The sequence below is a fragment of the Danio rerio genome, chromosome 12 (assembly GCF_049306965.1).
Source record: "Danio rerio strain Tuebingen ecotype United States chromosome 12, GRCz12tu, whole genome shotgun sequence".
Classification (NCBI taxonomy): Eukaryota; Metazoa; Chordata; class Actinopteri; order Cypriniformes; family Danionidae; genus Danio; species Danio rerio.
In genome coordinates, this window is record NC_133187.1 from 10220236 (window position 1) to 10244449 (window position 24214).

The 24214-nt window shown below is 36.1% G+C and overlaps 1 protein-coding gene across 5 annotated transcripts in view; it reads right to left on the minus strand.

The window, feature by feature from the left end:
- The window catches only part of heatr1 (HEAT repeat containing 1), an 81418-nt gene that overhangs the window by 49307 nt on the left and 7897 nt on the right, over nucleotides 1–24214 (minus strand). For 3 of the 5 annotated variants that reach the window (XM_073917435.1, NM_199900.1, XM_073917437.1), the window contains 14 exon segments: nucleotides 22202–22343; nucleotides 22005–22106; nucleotides 21777–21923; nucleotides 15051–15262; nucleotides 13878–14008; nucleotides 12044–12143; nucleotides 11540–11644; nucleotides 11326–11443; nucleotides 9139–9246; nucleotides 7152–7247; nucleotides 6979–7061; nucleotides 5806–6017; nucleotides 3970–4091; nucleotides 1543–1737 (listed from right to left, as the gene is read on the minus strand). In XM_073917435.1, coding sequence (XP_073773536.1) covers nucleotides 1543–1737; nucleotides 3970–4091; nucleotides 5806–6017; nucleotides 6979–7061; nucleotides 7152–7247; nucleotides 9139–9246; nucleotides 11326–11443; nucleotides 11540–11644; nucleotides 12044–12143; nucleotides 13878–14008; nucleotides 15051–15262; nucleotides 21777–21923; nucleotides 22005–22106; nucleotides 22202–22343 — 1873 coding nt within the window. 5 annotated transcript variants of the gene reach the window in all.

Below are 24214 nucleotides of genomic sequence, written 5' to 3' on the forward strand. Positions count from 1 at the left end.
AATGTAATACCTATAGCGACTTTACGGTAAATTTAAGACAATTTAAGAGCTTAATTTCCCGAATTTTAATTTAAGGGTGCTTTCACACCTGTGAATTGATTCAGTTGTTCCGAAACAGAGATTACAAATGTTACACTGTTGCTCTTTGTTCTTGGAGTGGTTCGCTTTCACACTGAAAAGTTTCTAATCGGACCAAAAGAGCTAAAACAATTCACGTGTGAGTAAACTGGCCTCACATTGGTCAGAGTGTCAGGGTTTATTTTGCAGAGTCCCGCTCAGTTGTCAGGAGAGGTGGTGGTTTGATAAAGTGCGCGCGACGTGTCTGAAGAGTGAGGAGAGATGCAATGGGGACGGGTGAGAAGGGTGCGCGACGTAGCCTATTTGAGGACCGGGAGGGAGACGTGAGATTACCGGGAGATTATCACTCATTTGCGGGCATCCGGAGACTCGCGAAACTTCCCGCCATACTCATAATTCTCTCTTCATATAGCCGTATGCCTATTACATATCCATAAAACACAGTGATATAACCAAGCTCAGATCGTATCGCTTTCTCACTGCAATCGATCCGCTCCAGGGTTCGTTTCAATCGAGACGAGACCACCTCATTCAAGCGAACTCAGAACGAGTATTTGGCGCGGATCCTAGCGCAATTGGTGGTTTCACATATGCCAAACGAACCGCGCAAACTAGGCAAACGAGACAGGTTCCGAAACAAAAGTCTAGGTGTGAAAGCACCATAAGACATTAAGACTTTTTAAGGACCCGCGGGAACTCATGTTATCCACCTTTAAGATGCTTTACATTTAATGCGCTTGAGCTCAACCACTCACACTGGCAGAGCTGTGATAAAAATAAAATGTTATTGGCTGTTTTTTAAAGAGGGGAGGAGCTGGACCCTCTCATGTTTTGATCAAATATTAAATTAAAATGCACATTTCAAAGCATTTCACTTCCTTTGCCAGTAAATGAATGTAAAAGAAATAAAATGGAGCTGAAAAACTGCCAAAGCAAAACAACAGAGGTGAAACGATGTAAAAAAAAAATATGGTTTCAAAAAAAAAAAAAACATTTTCGATAAATGGATACTAACATTTAAAGTGACATACAAAAATTCCTATTCCACAACAACAACCATTACAACTCCATGACTTTCAATGTCTGGTACACACTTTTTAACATTGCACAATATTCCAGATCCGTGAGAACTCTTTAATATATGAACAACTCAAATATCACAGGCCAAAATTTGGTTACTCTTTATTTTATGGTTTTGTAGTTACAGTGTAACAATTTATTTACCTACTGATTACTATTAATTAATCACATTTACTTACTATATGATTGGGGTTAAAATGTGGGTAATGTTTAGTGTTAGTTACATGCAATTCTGCATAATTCATTGTAGTTACTATAGTAAGTGCATGGAACATTGGTAAATAGGTAACATTAAATTAAAGTTTTATCCAAAATTATCTAAAAATTGGTACTGGCCAGTATTGTGTATTTTAAAGTTGTATGTCTTTTCATTTGCACTCTGACCTGTTCAGGCTGGATGGTGTATGCCTGCAGCAGTAAAGGCTCCAGTAGTTTATACACACTCTGTGCGGTGTGGAGGTGCTGGCTCTCCGTCATGGACTGCAGACTCTGAAGCAGAGCAGAACTAAACACCACAAACGCTGCTCTGTCCCGCACACTACTGCCCTGACGGCTCAGGATATCACACACGTTCTCCAGCTGTAAGACACATACAAAACACTGAGACTGAGCAAAGATAATGCTGACTCTAGATTTAAAAAGCATTTTTGTATAGACAGTATTATTTAGGTTTAGGGATACTGATTCAGAAGTCCTACGAATATATTGATACAGATCTAATATGAGTGCTACTGATGTTTAATGATACGTGGACACTCAGATGCATGGGCATAATATTGAACCGTTCGGTAATGGTGGGCAAAGTGAGGTTTCATAAAACACTGAAACATTCGTAGCTTCAAAACGTTTTGAAACCCGTCTCTACAGTGACACCTAGTGGCTTCAGAAAAAGAAATAGTTAAGAAAATTGAGGTATTAAAACCTACATTGTAGAACTAAGGTTTCAAGTGATTTAGGCTGCATTTACACTGCAGATCTTGATGGCCAATTCCGATTTTGTGACTGTATCTGATTTTTTGATGACCTGCTCACATCATCTATTAAAAGTGACTCGTATCTGATTGTCTGCATTTACACAGCACATGGCAAAGGTGCATTGACCAGGGGAAAAAAAAGAGTGGGCGCTGACTAACAGCTGACAATTAAAGAGTTCCCTTTTCTCCTTTAATTAGTTTGCTGGATTTCATTTTCTTTTAATTCTTTTTGACAAGCTGTTTTACAATAGTTTATGACAGAAAAGTTCTCATTTGGCTATTTTCTTTTAATCTAGGCCTTTTTAAACCTTTAGGCGTCTTAATGTCAAGTCCATGGCGTGATTTATGCATGTGATGTACGCAACAGGTTTATGTTATGTTTGGTGGTGGATATTGCACGCTCTCTCTCGCTCTCGTTAACATGCTCAAATAATTGTACAACATGACAATATAAAAGCGAATTTAGACCTCGTGTATGAGATTTAAGATTTGCGACTCTGCTGAAGTCTCAGCATCAGACTTAATGTCATTGGCTATGGTTTTTAATGACGCGTGACTCGCATTGACAGGTCCGATCTACCTGCTTACACTGCAGACATGAGCACGGATCTGATTTTTTCCGATTGAGTAAATCGGAATCTATATGATTTTGTCCTGTTTAAGCGTACATAGGCCATATTCCGATCTGTGCCACATTAGAGGGGAAAAAAAATCTGAATTGTCACTTGAACCATGCAGTGTAAATGCAGCCTTAGTGAAACGGTGAGAGTTCCAGACTATCATGCAGAGATAAAGGGTTCGAACCCAGGGTGATGCAGCTATGGATGCTTTTAAATGCTCTGTTGAACGTGTTTAGTTTTAACATTGACATCTGAATAAACACTGTGAATTTTTATGTCTTGTTTTGGTCATGAAAAGTAGCATTATTAAATGACATCAAGTCATAATTTAAGAGTTTTTATTTGTACAAGTCGGGATTCGAACTCGGACCACTTGCAGCACAATAACTCCGGGCACACCACTAGGCAACATGGGATAGAGGTTTTCTCCGAGTATGTCAGTCAAACTCAGATTCACCTGGTTTCAAAACGCTTCTGAAATGACCGATCCAAATTGCTTTAGTATTGTGACATGGTGTGTTGAAACACTTGCTCTTCAGGATCTCAACACTTTGTCAAAACGTCAGTTTCACGTCAGCTATCCCTACCATTCGGTACAACCTCCACAGTTCAATAAGCATTAGGATACTGGCTGCGTCCGAAAACACCTACTACTCAGTAGATACTGCATTTGAATGTAAACGTGCTACTCGGCGTTAGAAAAGTATGTTCTATACAGTATGAATGTGAAAAGTATGAATGGAATTCAGACGTACTACATCCGCCGTTTTGTCATGGTCACGTGACCGACCTGCGTCAGTTGCATCGCTTTACTCCCATTCATGAATTCTCTTGCGTGGCATCATGGGATTACGCAGCGTGCAGGAGATACACACTTCAGAATCTCGCCGGAAAGTCATCCGGGTACTTCTCGCATACTGTTTATCGAGCTCTATGAATTCGGACATACTACTCGGCTCGCATACTGATTTTAGCGTAATGTATAGTATGGAAGTATGCGGTTTCGGACGCAGCCACTGTGTTTTTTTTGGTTCCCCAAATGGTGTGACGTAACATGAAAACTATAAATTAACAATACTGGCAACAGTCAATGGACAAAAGAAACAATCTAAATAAAATCTAAAGAAACGAGGCTGATATAACAAGGGGAAAAGAAAGAATTAAAATGACAAGAGAGACCTTCTTTTTGAGCTTGAACCAGAGAATTTTACACTTACAGTGTTGCGTTTGGTTGCATGATCCATGTTAGCCAAGTTCTTGATCAGAGTTGTTGTGAGCATTTCGTTCGCCACACCAAGCAGATCCGACTCAGAGGTTTTTGCCAGAACAGCCTTCAGCACTATGAATAAAGAAACTCGTGTTTAGACAATAAAGATTTCATTCAAATTTACCTACTTGCTCTTCTTCTTAAACAATGTTCTGTTCTTAATTTGGTTGGGGTGTCAAAATTCATCGTTTCTTCGGTGCACTGCGATGCAAACGCAGACAATTCGGTATCGGTTCAGTAATAATTATAATCGGTTATTGTGTATGGACGACATTTATCTCATATGCGCTTTGTCGTCGTAGCTTACTATGGCGAGGAAGGCGAGCGTGAGTGTTCACAACGCTCCAACTACTTAAAAACGCAGAATCTGTGCACAATTTCACTGTGTGTGTTTGCTGGATCAGTCTTTCACTGACACTTACAGCAGAAGTCCCTATTTCACTGCGATTGAGAGAATGAAAGTACTCCATTTCTTTCTTTCTTTCTTTCTTTCTTTCTTTCTTTCTTTCTTTCTTTCTTTCTTTCTTTCTTTCTTTCTTTCTTTCTCTCTCTCTCACTGTGGGCCTATTTGACCTGCTGGCGTGACTTTTCCTTTTCTCTTGGCTGTTTTACAGTGATACTGCTGGATACAGACACGAGCGCGTGCCTGCAGGGTTCCCTCCACTGTGTCTATCATGGATCAGCTGTGAGATCGCCGCTGCCGCTTTTCATTATCACTCATCTGTGAAAAGCGCAGCACGCAAGAGCCAATCGCAGCCGTTTTAGTTGAGGGTGTGACCAATCAAAGGGGTGTAAGAGAATTTGGTAGACAAGGATCAGAAAGCGAGCAGGATATTTATATTTGTTTATATTAATCGCTATACATGCTCGTGTTGTTTAAAGGTACAGTTTATATATCTGACTTTTTGTATTAAATGACAAAATTTCATTACAAATAGTATATAAATATATTCATACATTTTAATACAGGAATTCTGCTGTAAAATATATATATATATATATATATAACTGTGTATGGAAAGCATCGCCAATGCACGGTGATACACCGAGATATCGAATTGAACCTAATCGATGGCATGATAATCGTAACCGAACCGAACCGTGAGACCAGTGTAGGTTCACAGCTCCATAATTTAGCATTAACATGAAAAATACATTTGATGGCGAAGCGCAAGAACTATTTAAAGTAGCATATTCACAAGTGTTCTGCGCCAGCTTTTCTAAATAAACGACAATATTTAGCTATGATTTATGTCTGCATTGCATGTATATATTGTTGTAGCCTATTTATTTATTTGTTTGTTTATTTAAAAAAAGATTGTTATTGCCTGTACTTTAAGAAGGTCTATGTATTGCACATTGTTCATAACTGTTCTTCAGTTTTTAAATAATAACAATAATAAGACAAAGCAAAAAGCAAGAAAATCCTTTTTGCATTGTGATTATTGAATTCCTGCTTCTGAATACTGTTAGACTACCCAGAAAAGTGTCAAATAGAGCTATTCAAACCTTCTGCTAAACAAACTGCTTTCATATCGCAATATTTCTCGAAGAGTCATAAAATATTGCAATATCAGAGTTTTTCCAATATCCTGCAGCCCTACTTTTATAGTGAGTCTATATTGTCTGATTCAAATATTGACCTAATTAGCACAATATCAATATCTGTTCTAATCTATTGAAAACATCAATTTGGTGTTCCCCACTTTAGTTCATTAGGCCAATTGTTTGATCATTTGTGAGGTTGGATAGTGTCAATTTTACTGGGAACAGCAGGAGTGTTTACCTTTGGCCCAGCCCTGGGTCAGAGGATGCTGGGAGATCAGAGTGGTTTCAGTAATGGCAGACGTCATCTGCAGCTCCACACATTCAGGTGCAGCTCTCGTCATCACCAGGAAGGGTAAAAGCTCCCAACTAATGTAAGCCTTAAGATCTGGGTTACCCTCAATAATGCGTGGGTCATCAAGAACGCGCACAGCCTCTTTTAGCACTGGACACCTGCAGAAAATAAGCCCAGACGAAGCCTGATTAAAGTTAATCTAGAGCATCTTTCTAAGTAAGGGAAAAAATGATATTATTAGTGATGTAAAAAATTGATCAAATGATTAACAAAAGTGATGTACTGATAAAACATGACAAAAAATAATGTGCATTATGTTCGTATGTGCATTATGTTTGTATGCATTTCGGACGTTCCCACACCCCTCCACCTTTCAGAATAAATAGAAATTTGTAAAAATCAATCAAACAAACAAAAGAGGTATACAACATTTTTTTTAAATGAATATCTAATAAAGCAGTGTTTCTCAACCACGTTCCTAGAGGACCACCAGTTTTACACATTTTCCCTGTCTCTCTAACCACACACGACTGATTCAGATCATCAGCTCATTAGCAGAGACTGAAAGACCTGTGATGGGTTTGACAAAGGAGACATCCAAAACGTGCAGTGTTGGTGTTCCTCCAGGAATGTGGTTGAGAAAAACTAGATAGAATATTTGCACATCTTTACTAGTACTTTTTATTTTTACTGATTGGTCAAGCACAACATTTTAGGGTATGTTATTTTAGGGAGAAAGTATATCCAGGTGGTTGTTACCAAAGAATAAAGGCCAAAAGGTTTAATGGTAGCCTAGTATAAAACTGAAGCTGTTTATACTGCAAAAAATATCAACCTGGATGTACTTTATCCAGTTTATTACATGGCTACTTGCAACAAAATTGACAAAACATTGTTCTAAGATCTACAGTAATAGTTTTTTATTTTTTAATTAAAGGTTAAGCTGACAAAAACAAAAACGGCTGAATGGAGCATAGCCTAACCTACGCATTCAGTCACAAGCACATACATCACCGACAAGCATATATATATATATATATGGGAATCACAGGGATTTCCTGTCAATTGATTAATTTGGAAAACCTGAATTTAAGAATTATATAACCTCAGTCAACTAACCAATCTGCTGATGGTTTGATGCGATGAAGAAGTGAAATCAAACTGGAAACGGTGTCCTCTACATCCATTAGGCCCATGTGATGCTATCAGAGAACCAAAAACAGACATTTAACATTTGAATTGAAAAAAGTAACTTATCAAAATGCATAACATCCATGACATCGTGATCTCACCTGCAAGGCTTTAAGTGCAGACAGCACAACTTCTGGAGAATCATCTTTTATTCTTTCCAGCAAAGCATCTTTGAGAAACGCCTCATCAAAGCTATTCTGCTTCATAACACATATCACAACACACACAGACAGACAAACAGCATCTCATTACCTCAATGAATCTGGTTTCTTGGCTGTTTCATCAAATTACGCGTGTTACGCGGAACACAAGATCATGTTTTTTGGGCATTTGAGGATACTACATCAAACAAAGTTGATTCCAACAAAAAGACATGCATGTAAACTATGATAAAACACATTTAATAATTTCCTTGATGTGCATCAAAAATTGTGATTTAGCCTCAACAGACGATCACAAGACAACATAACAGAGTTTGCCAAGTTTTGAAAATCCAAAATAACAATTGCAGTGACTCGCGACCCCCACTAATCTCAGAGGTGGTTGTAAACAAACACACAAACAATCATTGCAAACAACAGCTCACACACACCAATAAGAACTATGAAAACACAAGCATATCGATTACACACACAAAAAAAGTGTCTACTGATTGTCAGATATTCATTTCGAATTGTGGTTCAACGTAAGAAATAAAAACAGAATGAAACTGACCTGGACAAATCTGAAGGGTACCAATATAATTTGTACACGACCATATCATCTTTTATAGTCATTATTCATTCAATTTAATATTAACCTCACATAATAGGGCAGTTGGACACAAAGTTTAGAGCACAACATTATTCTTCGCTTAATTATGGAGACCTCGACTTGGAGATCATCCTCCATGTTCGGTCGTGGCCTTTATTTTTAAAGTATGAGTGTCGCAAAGGTGTCAAAGTTAAACATTGCATCATAAAATAAATCTGCTGCAACTAATCCTATTGCTGTACAGTGTTTCCTCTAGGATTTTTTCCAGCTGTGGTGGCAGGCCTGTTTTACACAGATCTACCAATTACCTGTGGCGTTATTTCAATGACAAATGTCGTGAGCGCAGTGTTACAAGTCGATATCGCATTTATGTCATAGCCTAAAGCATGCTGATCTCTTTGCTTGCGTGCCGATTTCCAAAACTTCTTGCACACCCCCTCAACCGCAGATCTTCTTGTGCGCTCTCAAATAAACGCTGCTGAAGTGCGATTTAGTGCGCTTATGTAAAGAGTATGTCTCCAACATTTTTAAGATTTGCTAGGAATATTTAAGAATGTCTCCAATAAATCTACAGAGCGGTATTAATGTGTCCTGAAGTAAAGTGAAACGGCTATACGTGGTGTTTGCTGGCCTCACGCATCAGTCAGTCAGCCAGTCAGTCTGTCAGCATGTAATCATAAAGAGTTAAACAAATAAGGCACAGCACTACTACGATCAGTTTCAGAAAAGTTTGCGCTGTTATAATTTTTCTTACCTTTTAATACTTTTTGGTGCGATTATCACTCGCTATTAGGAAAAAAAAACATGACTGAATGTCTGAATGAGAAGTTGTAATGTAGCCGTGGCGGGATCAATTTTGCCGTGGTGCACCGCAATGGAAGAATGAATGTAGCAGAAACCTTGCTGTATTGTAAATAATAACCCAAGGAGTCGCAATCCAATGGAAAAAAAAAATTGAGAGGCTGATGGTTTTTTATTTGCATGTTTTTTTTAATGTAACTATTAAATACTATTTTTATCTTCTGTAGGCTGTGAATAAAATATGGTAGTTCTAATAGTTTATTAACATATATCATATTTTTGGAAATCCCCAAGACCCCCACCCTATTGTCCTGCAACCCCTACTCTGGGAACCACTGCTAAAGAACATATAGGATTTTTATTTATTATTATTTTTTTTTTTACAATTTACAAATATTTAGTGCAATACTTAACTTTATATTTAATATTGCCCTTAAAGTAACTTTGTAGCTTTAGATGGAAACATAACAAACATTATGTTACAAACAAGCTCACATTATTCTCACATTTAAAGGGAGTATAAAAGATACACACATGTTCTGAGTTGAGGATCTCTTTCAGGTAGTCTACGGCCATGTTTCTCACAGAGGGAAGAGGGTGATTGAGGCTGAGCATCAGAGAGGTCTCGGACTCCGGCAGAATCTGCATTCATACAACAATCAGGTCTTGTTTTTATAAAAGGGCATTTAAATGACTAAAACCATGTCATTTTAAAACAGAAATAACATATTCCTTATGCCTTCCTGTTATTGAGTACTGTACTCGCTCTCACTTCAATCATTCTATTTCATTCATATTCAGATCACAAATCAAGATTTTTTGATGAAATCTGAGAGCTTCTTCATCCTCCATACACAGCAATAGTCCCGAGATGTTTAAAGTCCAGAAAAGGGACCAAAAACATGACTTGAGTGGTTTAACTAGTGCAGCAAAAAAAATAAATAAATAAATAAATACATTTAAAACCATAAAATAAAAATATTAAAAATAAAATGTAAAAACAGCTTTGTTTGCCAATGTCCTATGTCAGGCCACTGTGTGCATTTACAACAGGCTGTACGAAGGTTAATTTATACTTGATGCATCTGTATTCTGTAAGGTCATGCAGCGAATGTAATGTCATGGTAGTGTAGGTGGAAGTTCGCTTTAGGCGGTTAGACATCATTTTAACTGGTGGTGTGCATAAAATGTTTTGCAACTTTGCACAGCTCTGCATCCAACAATGCACAACTTTTTGACAACACCTATAGCAATCCAAAACAAATTCATACTGTGATGTGCGTTGACATACACCACAAAAATGATAAACGAGTGAAAGTGAGTCCAGCTACTTTACATTATAAGACATAACAGTTCACATTAAGTACACAGTTAGCTTGGATATATAAAATATAGCCTAAATTGCTGAATTACACAATTGTACTAAAAGCAAACATCATCATGAGTGTCCTTCACATTTATCCACATCCTATTCACATTCGATATATAATTAAATTCACTCTATCAGCATCTTCACTTGCAGACTGTGTGTGCAGTCAGCAGAGGATCATGCTGCGGAGGCAGACTAAAGTATGATTCAGGCTTAGCGTATTGCCTTTAGGGTCAGCAGTGCATCGCAAAATCCCATTGCCTGTAATAAACACACCTACAGATTTGATGCGAAAGACAGGCAAACAAAATCAATTTTACAGCTTTTTTTGCTGCACAAAAGCATTTTTGGAGCTTTTTGTGTTTACAGTTGAACTACTTAAGTCACATGTAACAGACAGTTTTTGATTCCTTTTCTAAACTGTTTTTGGTGAATGAGAGAGCTCCTGGATTGCATCTAAAATATATAAATTTGTTGAAAAATTAACCAAATTTGTGTGTCAACAAACTCTTTAATTATATTCTGCATAATTTCTAAAAGTGGTCATCAAACTTGAATATTGTTATTCCTTTATAGTTTGCATTAAAAGGCTTAACTGTACAAAACAATTAATTATTATGCTGTGTTGACACCAGACGCGGAACGGGCGGATAAATCACGCTACTCGTGCATAAATAGATGTGTAAATATTTTGAGCTTATTCGATTCGTTCATGTGTCAAATTCACTGAGCAATTCACATCATGGGCAGGGCTTCTACCTGCCTGTTTAATGTAGCTTCATTGCTAAATAGCTAACATGGATTTTATTGAGAAAATAACTGTTTATGTGCTTTATGAAGGCTAAAAAACAGCATCGATTCATTTGGAGCAATTTCCGAGTCCACTAGGATCATTTCAGAGGTGCATCCAGCTCTGTGAATTCATCAACTCCTCCAGAAACTTAACCTGGATGATGGAAGCTTTCAGCGGTGAGCCTAGCCCAGTTCGATCAATGTTTGCCTGGTGTCAGCTGGACGATTTCCCCTTGGGACACCAACAACAGGCGCTATGTCATAAGCATGTCCCTACAAGAGCAAGCTCCTGATTGGTTAACGTGGGGTGCATGTCCGCTGAAGTTCAGATTTTTGAACTTGAGCGATTCGTGCGAAACGAGTGTCAATTGCACAAAACGCTCAACTCGCACTGCTTCATTTGCGCGAATCACATCATTCAGGCTGCCTCATTCACGCGTATCGCACCACAGAATGTTTATTCGCATCTTTGCATTGACTTAACATGTAAATCACTCAAGCTTGATGCTTCTTCTACAACTGGTATGAACGCAGCATCATTAAAACAAGATCAGCAATACCTGATATTTCCCACAGCTCAGAGTGAGAGAGATGAACTGATGAAGCAGGTTTTTTTCATTATCGGATGACACATTTTTGACATGATTTTCCAATGCCATATCCAGTGCACATGGATACCTATTAGTAAAGAACACACAAAGGTAAACACCAGAAACAAAACACTGCCCATGACTTGACTGTACTCCAGCACAACAAGTGCAAAACTGAACAGACCTGGATTCAAACAGTCGTACTGTAGGCTGAATTCTCTGATTAAGAGCTGAAATCCCATCTGAAGGAAGCTCTTTGCCGCAGACAACATACTCTTCAAGCAGCAGCCTGTACAAATCGATGCATGTGAATGAGTCAAGATCCAGTGAATCAAAGATCATAATAAATGGGTAATGTTCTGGTTCACCCAAAAATGAAACTATCCTCATCAATCACACACACACTCAAGTGGTTCTAAGGTTTTATTAATTTATTTCTTCTGTTGAAAACGAAACAAGATATTCTGAACAATATTGGGAAAAGCCCCCATTGACATCCATAGTAGAAACCTAAAACACTATAGAAGTTATTGTTTTTTTCCAACATCCCTCAGTATATCTTCCTTTGTTAAACAGAAGAAAGAAACTCAAACAGGTGTGGAATAAATGAAGGATGAGTAAACGATGGGTGAACGTTCCCTTTAAACAACGATTCATTCATAACTGAAGCTAAATTAAACATGCTTACTTAGCTGCAGTGTTCTCCAGGTTGCTGGAAAGTTGAAGGTTTTGAAATACTGACTGCAATAGTCCAGTACTGTCTGACAAACCTTCATTCTGTTGCTCATCTACATGGACATAAGACATAAAGAAATTAACAATAGGATAATAGCAATTTTGCTATGATCAGCACTGATGGTACAGCTGTTAGAAGAGTTCCTTGATACTACAATTCATTCTTTAATATACCTACATTCTATGTTTAGAGAAATTCAAACACATCAGCAATATCTGGCTAAAATCAATTAATAGTAAAGTTGCATAGGTGTCTGAATCAAGATTCTAAGCCATTTTTAAAGCAAAACCATGAAGCTTTATATGCATGTAAAATCGTTGTATAAATGTACAATCTTTATAATAGCAAAATGCCATTTTTATTTGATCATTTTAATGAACCACTCCACTTTATTGGAAATAATTTTTCTAAGTTAAACAGTTGAGTTTTACCATTTTTTAATCCATTCAGCCGATCACATGGCGGGGATACTTTGAACTTAGCTTCTTATAGACCATTAGCATATTCAATTACTATACATTACATTTTATATTAAATGTTATATATTACATGATAATTATTAGGGTTGTCAAAACTACAGTTTTTTCTGTGCACTACGATGCAGACGCGGATAATTCAGTATCAGTTCAGTTATAATCATAACCGATTAATGTGTACTGACGTAATTTATCTATGTGCTATGTCCCGATGGCTTACTATGGTGAGGAAGGCGAGTGCGACCGTTTAAAACGCTCCAACTACTTAAAAACGCAGAAACTGTGTGCAAGTGTTTTCTGGTCTGGTCTTTCACTGACACTTACAACAGAACTATTTCACTGTTATGGATTAACTGAAAGTACTATTACTAGGTACCAATTTCTCTCGCTGTGGACTTTTGACCTGCTGTCATGAGGTAAAGTTTCCTCTCCTCTCAGCTGTTACAGCAATACTTCTGGATACAGAGAGGAGTGTGTGTCTGCAGAGCTAGTTTTCTCCTCCGCGTCTATCATGGATCAGCTGTGATTGCCACTGCCGTTTATCAGTGTGCCGTTTTCTGTTGAACAGTTTTAGGGGAAAGAACTCGCTAAACAGGGCTCAGTGGGATAAATATATTTGTTTATTTGCTATAAATGTTCATGTTGTTCTGTGCATGTACTTGAGTTTTAAAGGTTCAGTTCATATATCTGTTTGTATTAAAGAACAAAATTGCATTACAAAATTGTATATAAATATAAATATGTTTATAAATTTTAATACAATAATTGCTGTGCTGTGAAGAAAATATAAAACTGTGTATGGAAAGCATCATCAATGAATCGTGATGCACCGAGATATCGAACTGGACCGAATCGATGGCATTAAAATCGTAACCGAACCAACTGTAAGACCAGTGTAGGTTCACACCTCTACTAACTATTATACACAATTTTCCAAATGTAAGCATTACTCTTCTGTGATTAAATCATGTTCCTAGACCAATGAAAACTGAAAAGTTGTTATTTTCTAGGCCGATAGGGCTAGGACCTCTGCTCTCATTCAAGCATAATAATCAAGAAACTTTGCTGCCGTACCATTACTGCAGCAAAGGCACTGATATTTCACAGCACCTGAAAATAGTCCCCAGTTAGCTAACTAAATTACAGCACTGTGTAAAATGATTGTGGCTATGCTACGCTAATGGTCTAATGCAATACAATGATTTATGCTAAGCTAAGCTAGGCAAAAAGTGAGATTGGCTGAATGGATTTAAAAACGATAAAACTGTAGAGTTCTTTTACGATCAAATGAGGCACACATAGAAACCAACCATTCTGGGTCATCACAGAGTGTATGAGATGAGGCAGCAGGTAACTCAGTAGAGGACTGATGTCATGCACAGTTGATATGCTCTGAAGGGTAGACACCAGGGTAGGGACAGCACACAGGTAACCATATGTCCTAATGAGGTATAAAAAAAATTAACGGAATATTTAGATGCATGAGATAAGTCTTTGGTCAACACTAACTAATAGGGGTATAACGAATCACAAATCTGGTTCGGATCACACAATGGTTTTTGAGGCAAGGATCGGACCATTTTTTGAATTAGCAAATGTAATTTGCTTTTCATTTATGCAAAAATATAACAGCAAAAACCATTGGTTTTAACAAAAATAACTTGGAAGCTGTAATCTTATTAAAAATCAAGAAAAAAAAACTGCTGAAAAAAGAAAATTTTCATTTCGAAAAATGTTCTTTGCTATTGTTGTTGATAATGCTAAAAATAGAAATCTAACATCTTGTACAACAAATCATAATTTTTTAAATTATGTTTTAACAACTCGTACATAAAACTTCATTATAGGTGGATCAATTTTGAAAACCTATTCAGTGACATAATTTTGATGGTTGTTTGCTGCCACCTATTGGTTAAACAATGTAATTGCTACAACATTCTATAGCGTCAAGTTCCATTAAACTGCGATTTTAATCTTTACCATAAACATCTGTGTTTATATCTGAACTATAAACTGTTCTCCCAGAACTTCTGTGTTATTTAATTGTTTGTAACGAACGGAAAAGTGTAAAAACTGAATCTCAATCAAATTAATAAACATGTAAATCATTACCTTTTATCATTCATGTTGCGTGGATTTTAAGTGAGTTCAATCTTTTAATGTTTAATTATGCAGCTTTACACTGAATGCATTTACGCAGGCTAAACAAACAGAATCAGAAAACACCTTTAATTAATAACTTAAGAAAGCATTTAGGTAGATCCCACCACAACTTTTTTCATCATCGTTATATTCAACAGGGAAGCCTAAATGCTTTCATACACGTGATTTGAATGACGCGGTAGGCGATATAAATGGTGGATTAACCTACAAGTTAAAAACGTTATTAACCTGCGGGTCAGGTGCGTTCCGAACTGTGGGTTGTGATGCGTTACACCCCTACTAACTGAAGACATAGAGAAGTAGACACAAAAAAATTGTACTTTTGACCAATCACTCCTTTTTTCTGGTTTTGGAGCAGGATGATAATGCAGCTCAAGCCTTCTCTGATCAGCTGTGGTGTTCGGCCTAGAGACCTGCTCAATTGCACGCTCAGAGAGTCCACCAGCTGAGCCTCCATTACCACCTTCACTGCCATCTGACACACGATCATGTAAGTGGCAGCCGTGTAGTCCGAAAGATTAGATTTCAGCCCCTAGTTATGAAGGAAAAAGAAAGAGACCTTCAAAGTATTTAAAGAAACTTTTTAAGTATCTAGAAACCAAAAATTATTTGAATTCAGAAACATTTTTCTTTTGTTAAATGGCATTATGTATACATTGTAAATATATTGCCAGTCACTTCACCACACCACTCCCTGACTTCATTTACATTTAATTTTTACACTTGCGTTATAAACTGGAATTTGTATGTTTTGAGATCTGTATCAAGGCATGAAAATTCTACAATCTAATTGTCTGATTTGATTTAAAATAAGAATTTGATTTCCAAATTTCCAATTTTCACTCACAAAATATGCCTATTTTAAACGAAATTTGTTAAAATACAGACCTGACAATCCCTGACACTGTGTTTTCAGAAGCAATGGGAATTTATTGCATATAAACAACTTTAAACATTTGTGGTGGAAAAAGATTAATCGTGATTAATCACAACCAAAATAAAAGTTTGTTTTGACATAATGTGTGTGAATTATATATAAATATATGTATTATGTGTGTGTGTGTGTGTGTGTGTGTGTGTGTGTGTGTGTGTGTGTGTGTGTGTGTGTGTGTGTGTGTGTGTGTGTGTGTGATAGAAACAAAAGTATACAAAAATATATTGTTACTTAGATATTATATAATATAAAACTTGTTTCTTATAAATCTTTTATATCCAATTATAAATTAACATCTCAATTATATGCATGCATGTGAATATTTATATATACAAAATAAATATTCACAGCACACACAGATACATTATGTAAAGAAAAATTTTACATTTTCTTTATTTTGGATGCGACCAATCACGATTAATTTTTATTTTTGCCCAGCACTAGAAAAAAATAAGTTCTAAAAGTTCCAGATTTGACATTAAAATGTTTACACAACCGCAACTGTGTCATTAGCACAGCAAAGGCTTTATCCTTAGACATTAATTCTGAAATGTAATCCCCCTGATCCAACCTACTTTATTTTCCTCATTCTTCTAAAATACAAGATGACGTTAACGCATTCAGGGATATCCACGGCAGTAAATTTTCTGGATTTATCTGAAACAAAACTATATTTTTACATCGTATGTATTCACACGCATACATTTAAAGAGATAGTTCAATCAAAATCTTCTATTTTTTTGTTACTCAGTTTGTTCCAATCCTGCTTTCATTTCTTTGTTCTGATGAACACAAGTTAAGTTCATTTGGATAAAAAAGTATTTTATATTGTATTATTTATATTATATTTATATTATATTGTATTAAATAAAGTATTTAAACAAGTCTTGCCACTGACATTCTCTATTATATTTTGTCATTTAGCCGATGCTTTTGCCCAAAGTGACTTACAATTGAGGAGGTATTCAGTGATTCAACAAGAAGAGGCAATACACACAAGTATATAAAGAACTTATTAAGGCTCAAAGAATAAAGTGCTAAAGTAGGGAGGGGGGAGTTTTTCTATACAGAGAAGTTGTCAAATTGTTTGTCAAGACCACCAGTGTAATGCACAATTCATAAATGCTCTACGATCACACCAGTTTGAAAGCCTAGTCCCTGAAGCGTACGGTCACACCGGTGTGATTAGAACAATCAGACCAAACTTCATCAACTGCTAAAATTCAAATCTGATTGTGCTCGCTGAGGGACAGAGAGAGGTGCGCAGTGCTTGTCATAAATCCCATATTGTCCGTGCTTTCTAACAAAACATTTTTTTAGGTTTCAGACATTTAAATACACATAGCTACAAGCGAAACATACCATTTAAGGTTTGTAAAACACACGCAGATGTCTTCAGAGACGGTAATAATAATAATTATTTTTCAATATAACTGCACAATGTGCTTTATCCACATGAGATATACACTGTTTATGTTATTAGAATATTTTCTCTATTCCTCCCCCAGATAAGCAGTTGCTTACCTATACGTATTTCGAAAGAAAATTGTGAATAAACATGAAGTAAATCCAGCATCCTGCAGGATCTCTCCTGCGGTTTTTGCTGGAAAGGACACAGCTCCCATCGGAAGTTGAGGAGTAGTATTTATATTATTTTTTAAATTACACATTTATTTATTAGCGTTAACCAGTACCTCAAGCCTAAACCCAACCGTCACAGCAGGGGCGTTGCGAGGGGGGGGGCTTTGGGGGCTTAAGCCCCTGATGTATTGTCAAAAGCCCCTGATCTCTTGGAATATGTTGCACTTAAATAAAAATATGTTGTATAACATTTATTTTGTTATGTAAGTACTAAAAATTACCACATACATCACGAACATTCCACTTAACGCAGCGTTTGTGTCAGGTAATAAACCTTCAGTTGTTCAGCAGTACCTGTTTCTACCGGCAGGTGGGAGTGGCTCTGTTGTCACATGGTGTTTAAAAAATCCCGCCACTGCACATCATTCATTTATTATTTTGAGGAGCTGAAGCTAATGAGGTAATAATACAACTCTTTCGCGAAACTAAATAGTTTTAACTACTGATGAAGCTTGTTTCCACAGTATAAAATGTGTGTAGTTTTGGTGACATAAAATAACTATAATCAGTAAAATGTGCATCATATCAATGTAAATACAAGTAAAAAAACGTAAATTGTACTAGCTTTCTAGATATGATATATTTATATGATATAGCAAGTCACATCTGTTTCTGTAATAGTTAAATCACAGTGAGTTTATGCATCTAGCTTATTATTATATAACTATATTCTACTGTAACATGCTATGTCAGTTTGAATCAAATTATAAATTGACTTTCTTATTAAAATACCTAAAATGGTTGGAAGAACACACAGTTGAAGTCTGAATTATTAGCCCCCGTTTATTTTTCCCCCCAAATTCTGTTTAACGGAGAGAATATTGTTTTCAGCACATTTCTAATCATAATAGTTTTAATAACTCAACTCTAATAACTGATTTATTTTATCTTTGCCATGATGACAGTAAATAATATTTGACTAGACGTTGTTTAAGACACCTCTATACAGCTTAAAGTGACATTTAAAGGCAGGTTAGGGTAATAAGGCAAGTTATTGTATAACGATGGTTTGTTCTGTAGACTATAGGAAAAATATATAAAATCTTAAAGGGGCTAATAATTTTGACCCTAAAATGTTTTTTTTAATGTAAAACTGCTTTTATTCTAGCTGAAATAAAACAAATAAGACTTTCTTCAAAAGGAAAATATCAGACATAGGCTACTGTGAAAATTTCCTTGCTCTGTTAAACATCACTTGTGAAATATTTAAAAAAGAAAATAAAATTCAAAGGAGGGCTAATAATTCTGACTTCAACTGTATAAAACATTTATTGTCGCAGTCGTGTAAATGATCAGTTAAAGCCTTTTTATTTTTATTCAGATCGTATTTTTATTCTACTACAGCAACAGCTGGATGCCTTCATCCATATTAGGGATTTCCTAGAATGTTCTACTACTTTTGTGAAGAATATATATGGAATTTCTGCTCAAGTATGAATAAAACAGGCATTACATGCATTTAAAGTGCTACAATGCCCATATCACCCTATTTTGAGGAAAAATGAAAAAAAAAAATCCCTCTGAAGAAATTTAAAGTAAACATATTTCTAGCATATAGATCTTTATTTTTTTGTAGCCTTAGCTAGCCTACTATTTTTGATAGAATTGTTATTATGTAAAAAATAGTAGCCTATTGAATATCAATATTTTGCAAGGTATTGAATTTAGAAATTCCATTATTTTGACAACACCTCAGTTAATCACTCTGTCCAAATGAACATGTTTGTAGCTTTGTATCACATTAGATAACAGCTCACACTATAAAAATAAATCATATTTTCAGATTTGAAGACATGCAGAAAATTACATTTTCAAAAAACAAACAAAAACTTCAAATCAGGAGGAGATAGGAGGCTCAAGAGGTATGATATGGCTCATAACAGACTAGTTTTTTTCCTATTTGGATTTTACAAGTCTTAAAAACCCTTTATTTATTATTAACCATTTTTAATCCTGTTAATAAGATTAGAATAGGTATATTAGTGTGGTGAATTAAAACTTCTTTTTTTGGGGGGGGGGGGGGGGGGGTTCTTTGGGGCTAAGCCCCTTATCCCTTTCGACCCTAGCAACGCCCCTGCGTCACAGTAATGTAAAAATATTATTTGTTGTCAGTGGTGGGAGCAGTACTGAAAAATCTAACTCAAGTAAAAGTATCATCACTTGCCCAAAAATGTAGTGCAAATAGGGTAAAAGTATCTGTTGTAAATATGACTCAAAGTATGAGTAAAACGGAGCCCTTTTTAAAGTAGTCAAGAGTAGTGAATACAGTGAAACATTTCAGCTATTTGTGGCCCTCAGTGCAATATTTTGTGGCCCGCGCCAACCGCTGTACACTGACAGAATCAGCGAGCGGGGAGAGAGAGCGCTCCCCGCTCCGCTGATTCTATCCGTACACAGCGGTCACTGGCATTCCCCGCCCGCCGTGCAAACAAAGGGTCGGGGATGCCGGTGACGTCACCACGCACCCCGCCCCTTTGTTAGACACTGTGACGGGCGGAAAGTCTTAGGAGGGAACTCACGCCGGCCAGAACCAAGGTAAGCTGTTCCCGCCCCTGCCTGCCACTTAGCTACCTATCTGCAGCCTGCCACCTACCTAGCTACAGCCTGCATCTTATATATATTATAGGTAGATACAGACTGATGTGACTGGAGTGGGGTGGGGGTGTTTTATTTATACATATATACGCCTTTTTTTAGGTGAGGGAATGGAAGTTTTGAGTGAGTTCCCCCACTTTTTTCCCTAGGACTTCAAAAAGTTAAAGTATAGGTCTAGACTTAATGATGATCATCTTCAAGCCATACTGAGGGTCTCAACTGCTTCCGCTCTAAAGCCAAATGTGGTTCAGATTTGTGAGAAGAAGCGCTGTCAAGTCTCTGGCAGCAAGAAGTAGGCAAAAGATGCCATGTTCAGAAGAACTGTTCATAATCTTCACTCAATGTTCTATTAATGTTCATGACACTTCATGTTCAGAAGAAATAATTAAAACTGTTAATAATGACATTTGAGGACTTTTTTTTTTTGTGAAATCCCTTATGCGGCCCAGCCTCACCCAGACTTTGCCTCCTGCGGCCCCCAGGTAAATTGAGTTTGAGACCCCTGCAGTAGTGCATTCAATTATCTTCCTATGTTAGTGCTTTCCCTCCTGCGTTTGTTCGTTCTATTCTTCCTTTATGCATTCAGTTGTTCATTTTTCCTTCATTTCTTCCTTCATTCATTCGTTCATTCTTTTGTTCTATCCTTCATTAGGTCCTTTGTTCATTAATTAGTTCGTTCCTTCTTTCGTTTGTTTAGTGTTTCCTTGAATCCTTCCTTTATTTATTTGGTCCTTTCTTCATTAGTTTGGTTCTTTCTTCCATTCCTTGTTCGCCCCTTCCTTTATTCAACCCTTTTTTTTCCATTCTTCTTTCGTTCCATATAGTGAGTAAGGCTGTTTGGTGATTTCAGTTATGATACAGTCGACATCCTTCATCTTCTCATCAGTGACACGTAGTCTATAAACAGTCTCTGGGTCATTGCGTGTAAAGATTTTGGACATCTTCTTTGACATTTTTAATTCTTTCAAAAGGCTTGGTGCATTTATAAAGCGTCCATGTCTTGAGGTTGTTCAGTATGATGCGAATTACTTTCTATGTGCAATTGATTGGACAGGAATTGAAGCACTGATTTTTCTACTTTAGCCAATCACCATAGACAAGAAAGAAATAAAGTAGTGACTGGAGATAGAAGGAAAATGGTGAAATAAAAATACAGATATATCGCAAAAAAATGTACTCAATGTAAAGTAAAAGTACACAATTTTAAAACTACTTAGTAAATTACAATTTTTTGAAAAAAATAAAAAATAAATACTCAATTATACTCAGTAATTTGAGTATTTGTGATTTGTTACTTTACACCACTGTTTGTTGTACAATGTCACAAAAATTATGATATACTGACACGAATATCCTCAGCTGTATCCCATCTAGACTTCACCCTCTCCTGCAGCGCAGCAAAGTCTAGAAGGGATAGAGCTGAGGATACTCACATCAATAAATTAATGATGCTAATAAATTAATGTGTAATTTAATAAATAATATAAATACTTCTTGGTAACTTCCGATCGCAGCTGTATCCTTTCTAGCAATAACAGTGGCACCCATGTACCAAATAATATGATCAATATTATTATTCTGCTTAAAAGACAAAATATAAGTTCTATCACATATTTAAAAATCGGACTATCAAAAATTTCATAATATAATTAGAACATTTGTCAAAATTTACAAAAAAAGAGCAAAAAGAAATAAAAGATGATATATACATAGATCATTAGGGCTCGTGGGTCACATGATCAACTTGACCCTGGGATCTTAGTTGTGGAGCTAAGTAATGGTCAAAAAAAAAAAAAAAACTCATGTGTGAAAGGGTTAAATTTGGGGTAAACCATCCCTTTAACCACATCTGTAATATGTTATGAAATGTTCTTACCAGTTGTACAAAGGGAAGCAGTTTGGCAATAATAGAGTTAGTGATCTTCTCCACTGCATCAAGTGCTGAAACAATAGTCGATGCATAGAAAGAGAAAATCACACGCAGCTGTGGACAGTTCCCATCCCGGGTCAGTTCAGAGTACGCCTAAAACAGAATTAAATATATATGTAGCCAGTGCAATACTAGACAGTGTGGCAGTAGGACTTCAACCAATGCAGATCTTACCTTTACTGAATTTGTGACCATAGAGCAAACGAAATCCATAAAGCCTAAATCCTTATAGCAGTGTGTGAGCAGGGTTCCTCGTGCCAGGGGAACACCAGGTTTCTACAGATTAAGCACAGGGCACAATTTTATTAAAGTTACAAAACTCTTACTTTCTTTACTACGACACACATTTGGACTGATATGATATGGTTTACCTGGATTCCATGGAGCCAGTGCCATTTGTGGGTTGGATCTTCAATCTTGAACAGCTGGATCACTCGTACAAACACTTTAGTCTCATGATACGGTAAAACACAAGCAATCAGACTGTCCTGGTTGTACAGATGAATGTGAAATCTGAAATACAGTTCATATTGAATCGATGACGATTTCTTCCATGCTATGAAATGTTACAAGTAACACTTACATGATGTACACAGGAAGCAGAGTGAAGTATTTAATGACTTTTAAGACCTATATTAAGACTCTTTCCACACATGTTAAGACCTCATCGCCACTTTAACTTCATCATACAAACTTCATCATGCAACTAATACTTTTTAAGGGTCTTAAATCTCTCTGAATTAATTTATTAACTTTTAATACATTAAGACAGCCTGATTTAACTTAAAGAGGGTTTTCATAAGACTATCATTAAACCTTTTTAATCTTGACATAACATGTCATGAATATGAATAGATTTTATGTTTGGTTATGACAACTATCATTAAGTGTCATTTGCTCTGTTATGTCACTTAAAATGCAAAGATGACATTAGCTATGATTCCATCCAAAGATGCAAATTAAATTTATGCGCAAAACTGGAATATCACATATAAACATGCAAATAAAGCATTGTTTCCATCCAATTAGTTAAAGAGAACAAAATAGTCACTTCCTATTTAACTGGTGCTAAATATCAACTGTAAAAACAGGGTTTAGTGGAGAAGCTGCGTCAATCTTTTCAATATTTAATAAATGATGTGCACCCTAGAAGACAATTTCAACACGCAATGAACATGTGGTGACATTTAAAGGTGTGAAACATGGAGCACAAATGCTCTTGACTGGAGGTAATTATTGATGTAATAACACTAATACTGAAATGGTTACAGTGTTTTAGAATGACCAAAACAGCATTTCAGATGTTTTACAATGTGCTCAGCCAGCTGGTTTGTCCATTCACACATTTTCATCATCACATGATCTCTTATAACAAAATTACATGACCTTTTTAATGGGCATACTGAAATATGTTCTGTAAAAGTGTTTCCATCGTAGTTTATAAGCATCTTTTCTTATTGAATAAAAAGTTTAACCTACTCAGTTATGAACATACATTTTTTATGCACATTTTCAAAAATTTATGCGCATCACTGCGTTTCTATCAACTGTTTTTTATGTGCATCTCTGAAATGTGCATAAAAATAGGTGGATGAAAACATAATTATTGTTAAAATGTATTTATGACAATTTCCAATTATCAAGACAACATAACTTGTCATAAACCTGTCATAAACATTATAACTATGACATAAACTTTATAAGAGCATTATTAAGATTTTTTTGGCCTAAACTATAGTGGTGCAAATTGATTTTTTAACTAAAATGTCATGAAATATTGATGAAGTTGCCTTTACATTTTTTGACCGAGTATTGATACATTTACTGAGTAAATATTAATGACAAAAAATATCAGAAAAAATACACACAACACTGTTACAATGACTTTGTGGCAGTCATGTTTATGACAGATTTATGACAAAATTTAGGTTCTGTCTTACAAACACCCTTCAGGTAAATTGTTACCAATAACACATTTAAAGTCACAATAAACTACAAAAACTACACATTAAAAGAATCACTAAAAGCCCAGAAATATCTCGATCAATTTGTCTTAAATAATAGTTTAACAAGACTAGTTTATTGAATTGATTGAAAAGTGCAGCACATTTACGTGTTCATCTACACTACCTGACAAAAGTCTTGTCGCCTATCCAAGTTTTAGGAACAACAAATGATTACTTGACTTTTAGTTGATCATTTTGTATCAGATGTGGCTTATATGAAAGTAAAAGGCCTCTAGATTATGCTTATTTTACCCAAAAAAATTTGTTACCTCAGGTTATTGGTGTTGCCATTCACTCTGCAGATCTCTCATACACCCCCATACTGAATGTAACCCCAAACCATGATTTTTCCTTCACCAAACTTGACTGATTTCTATG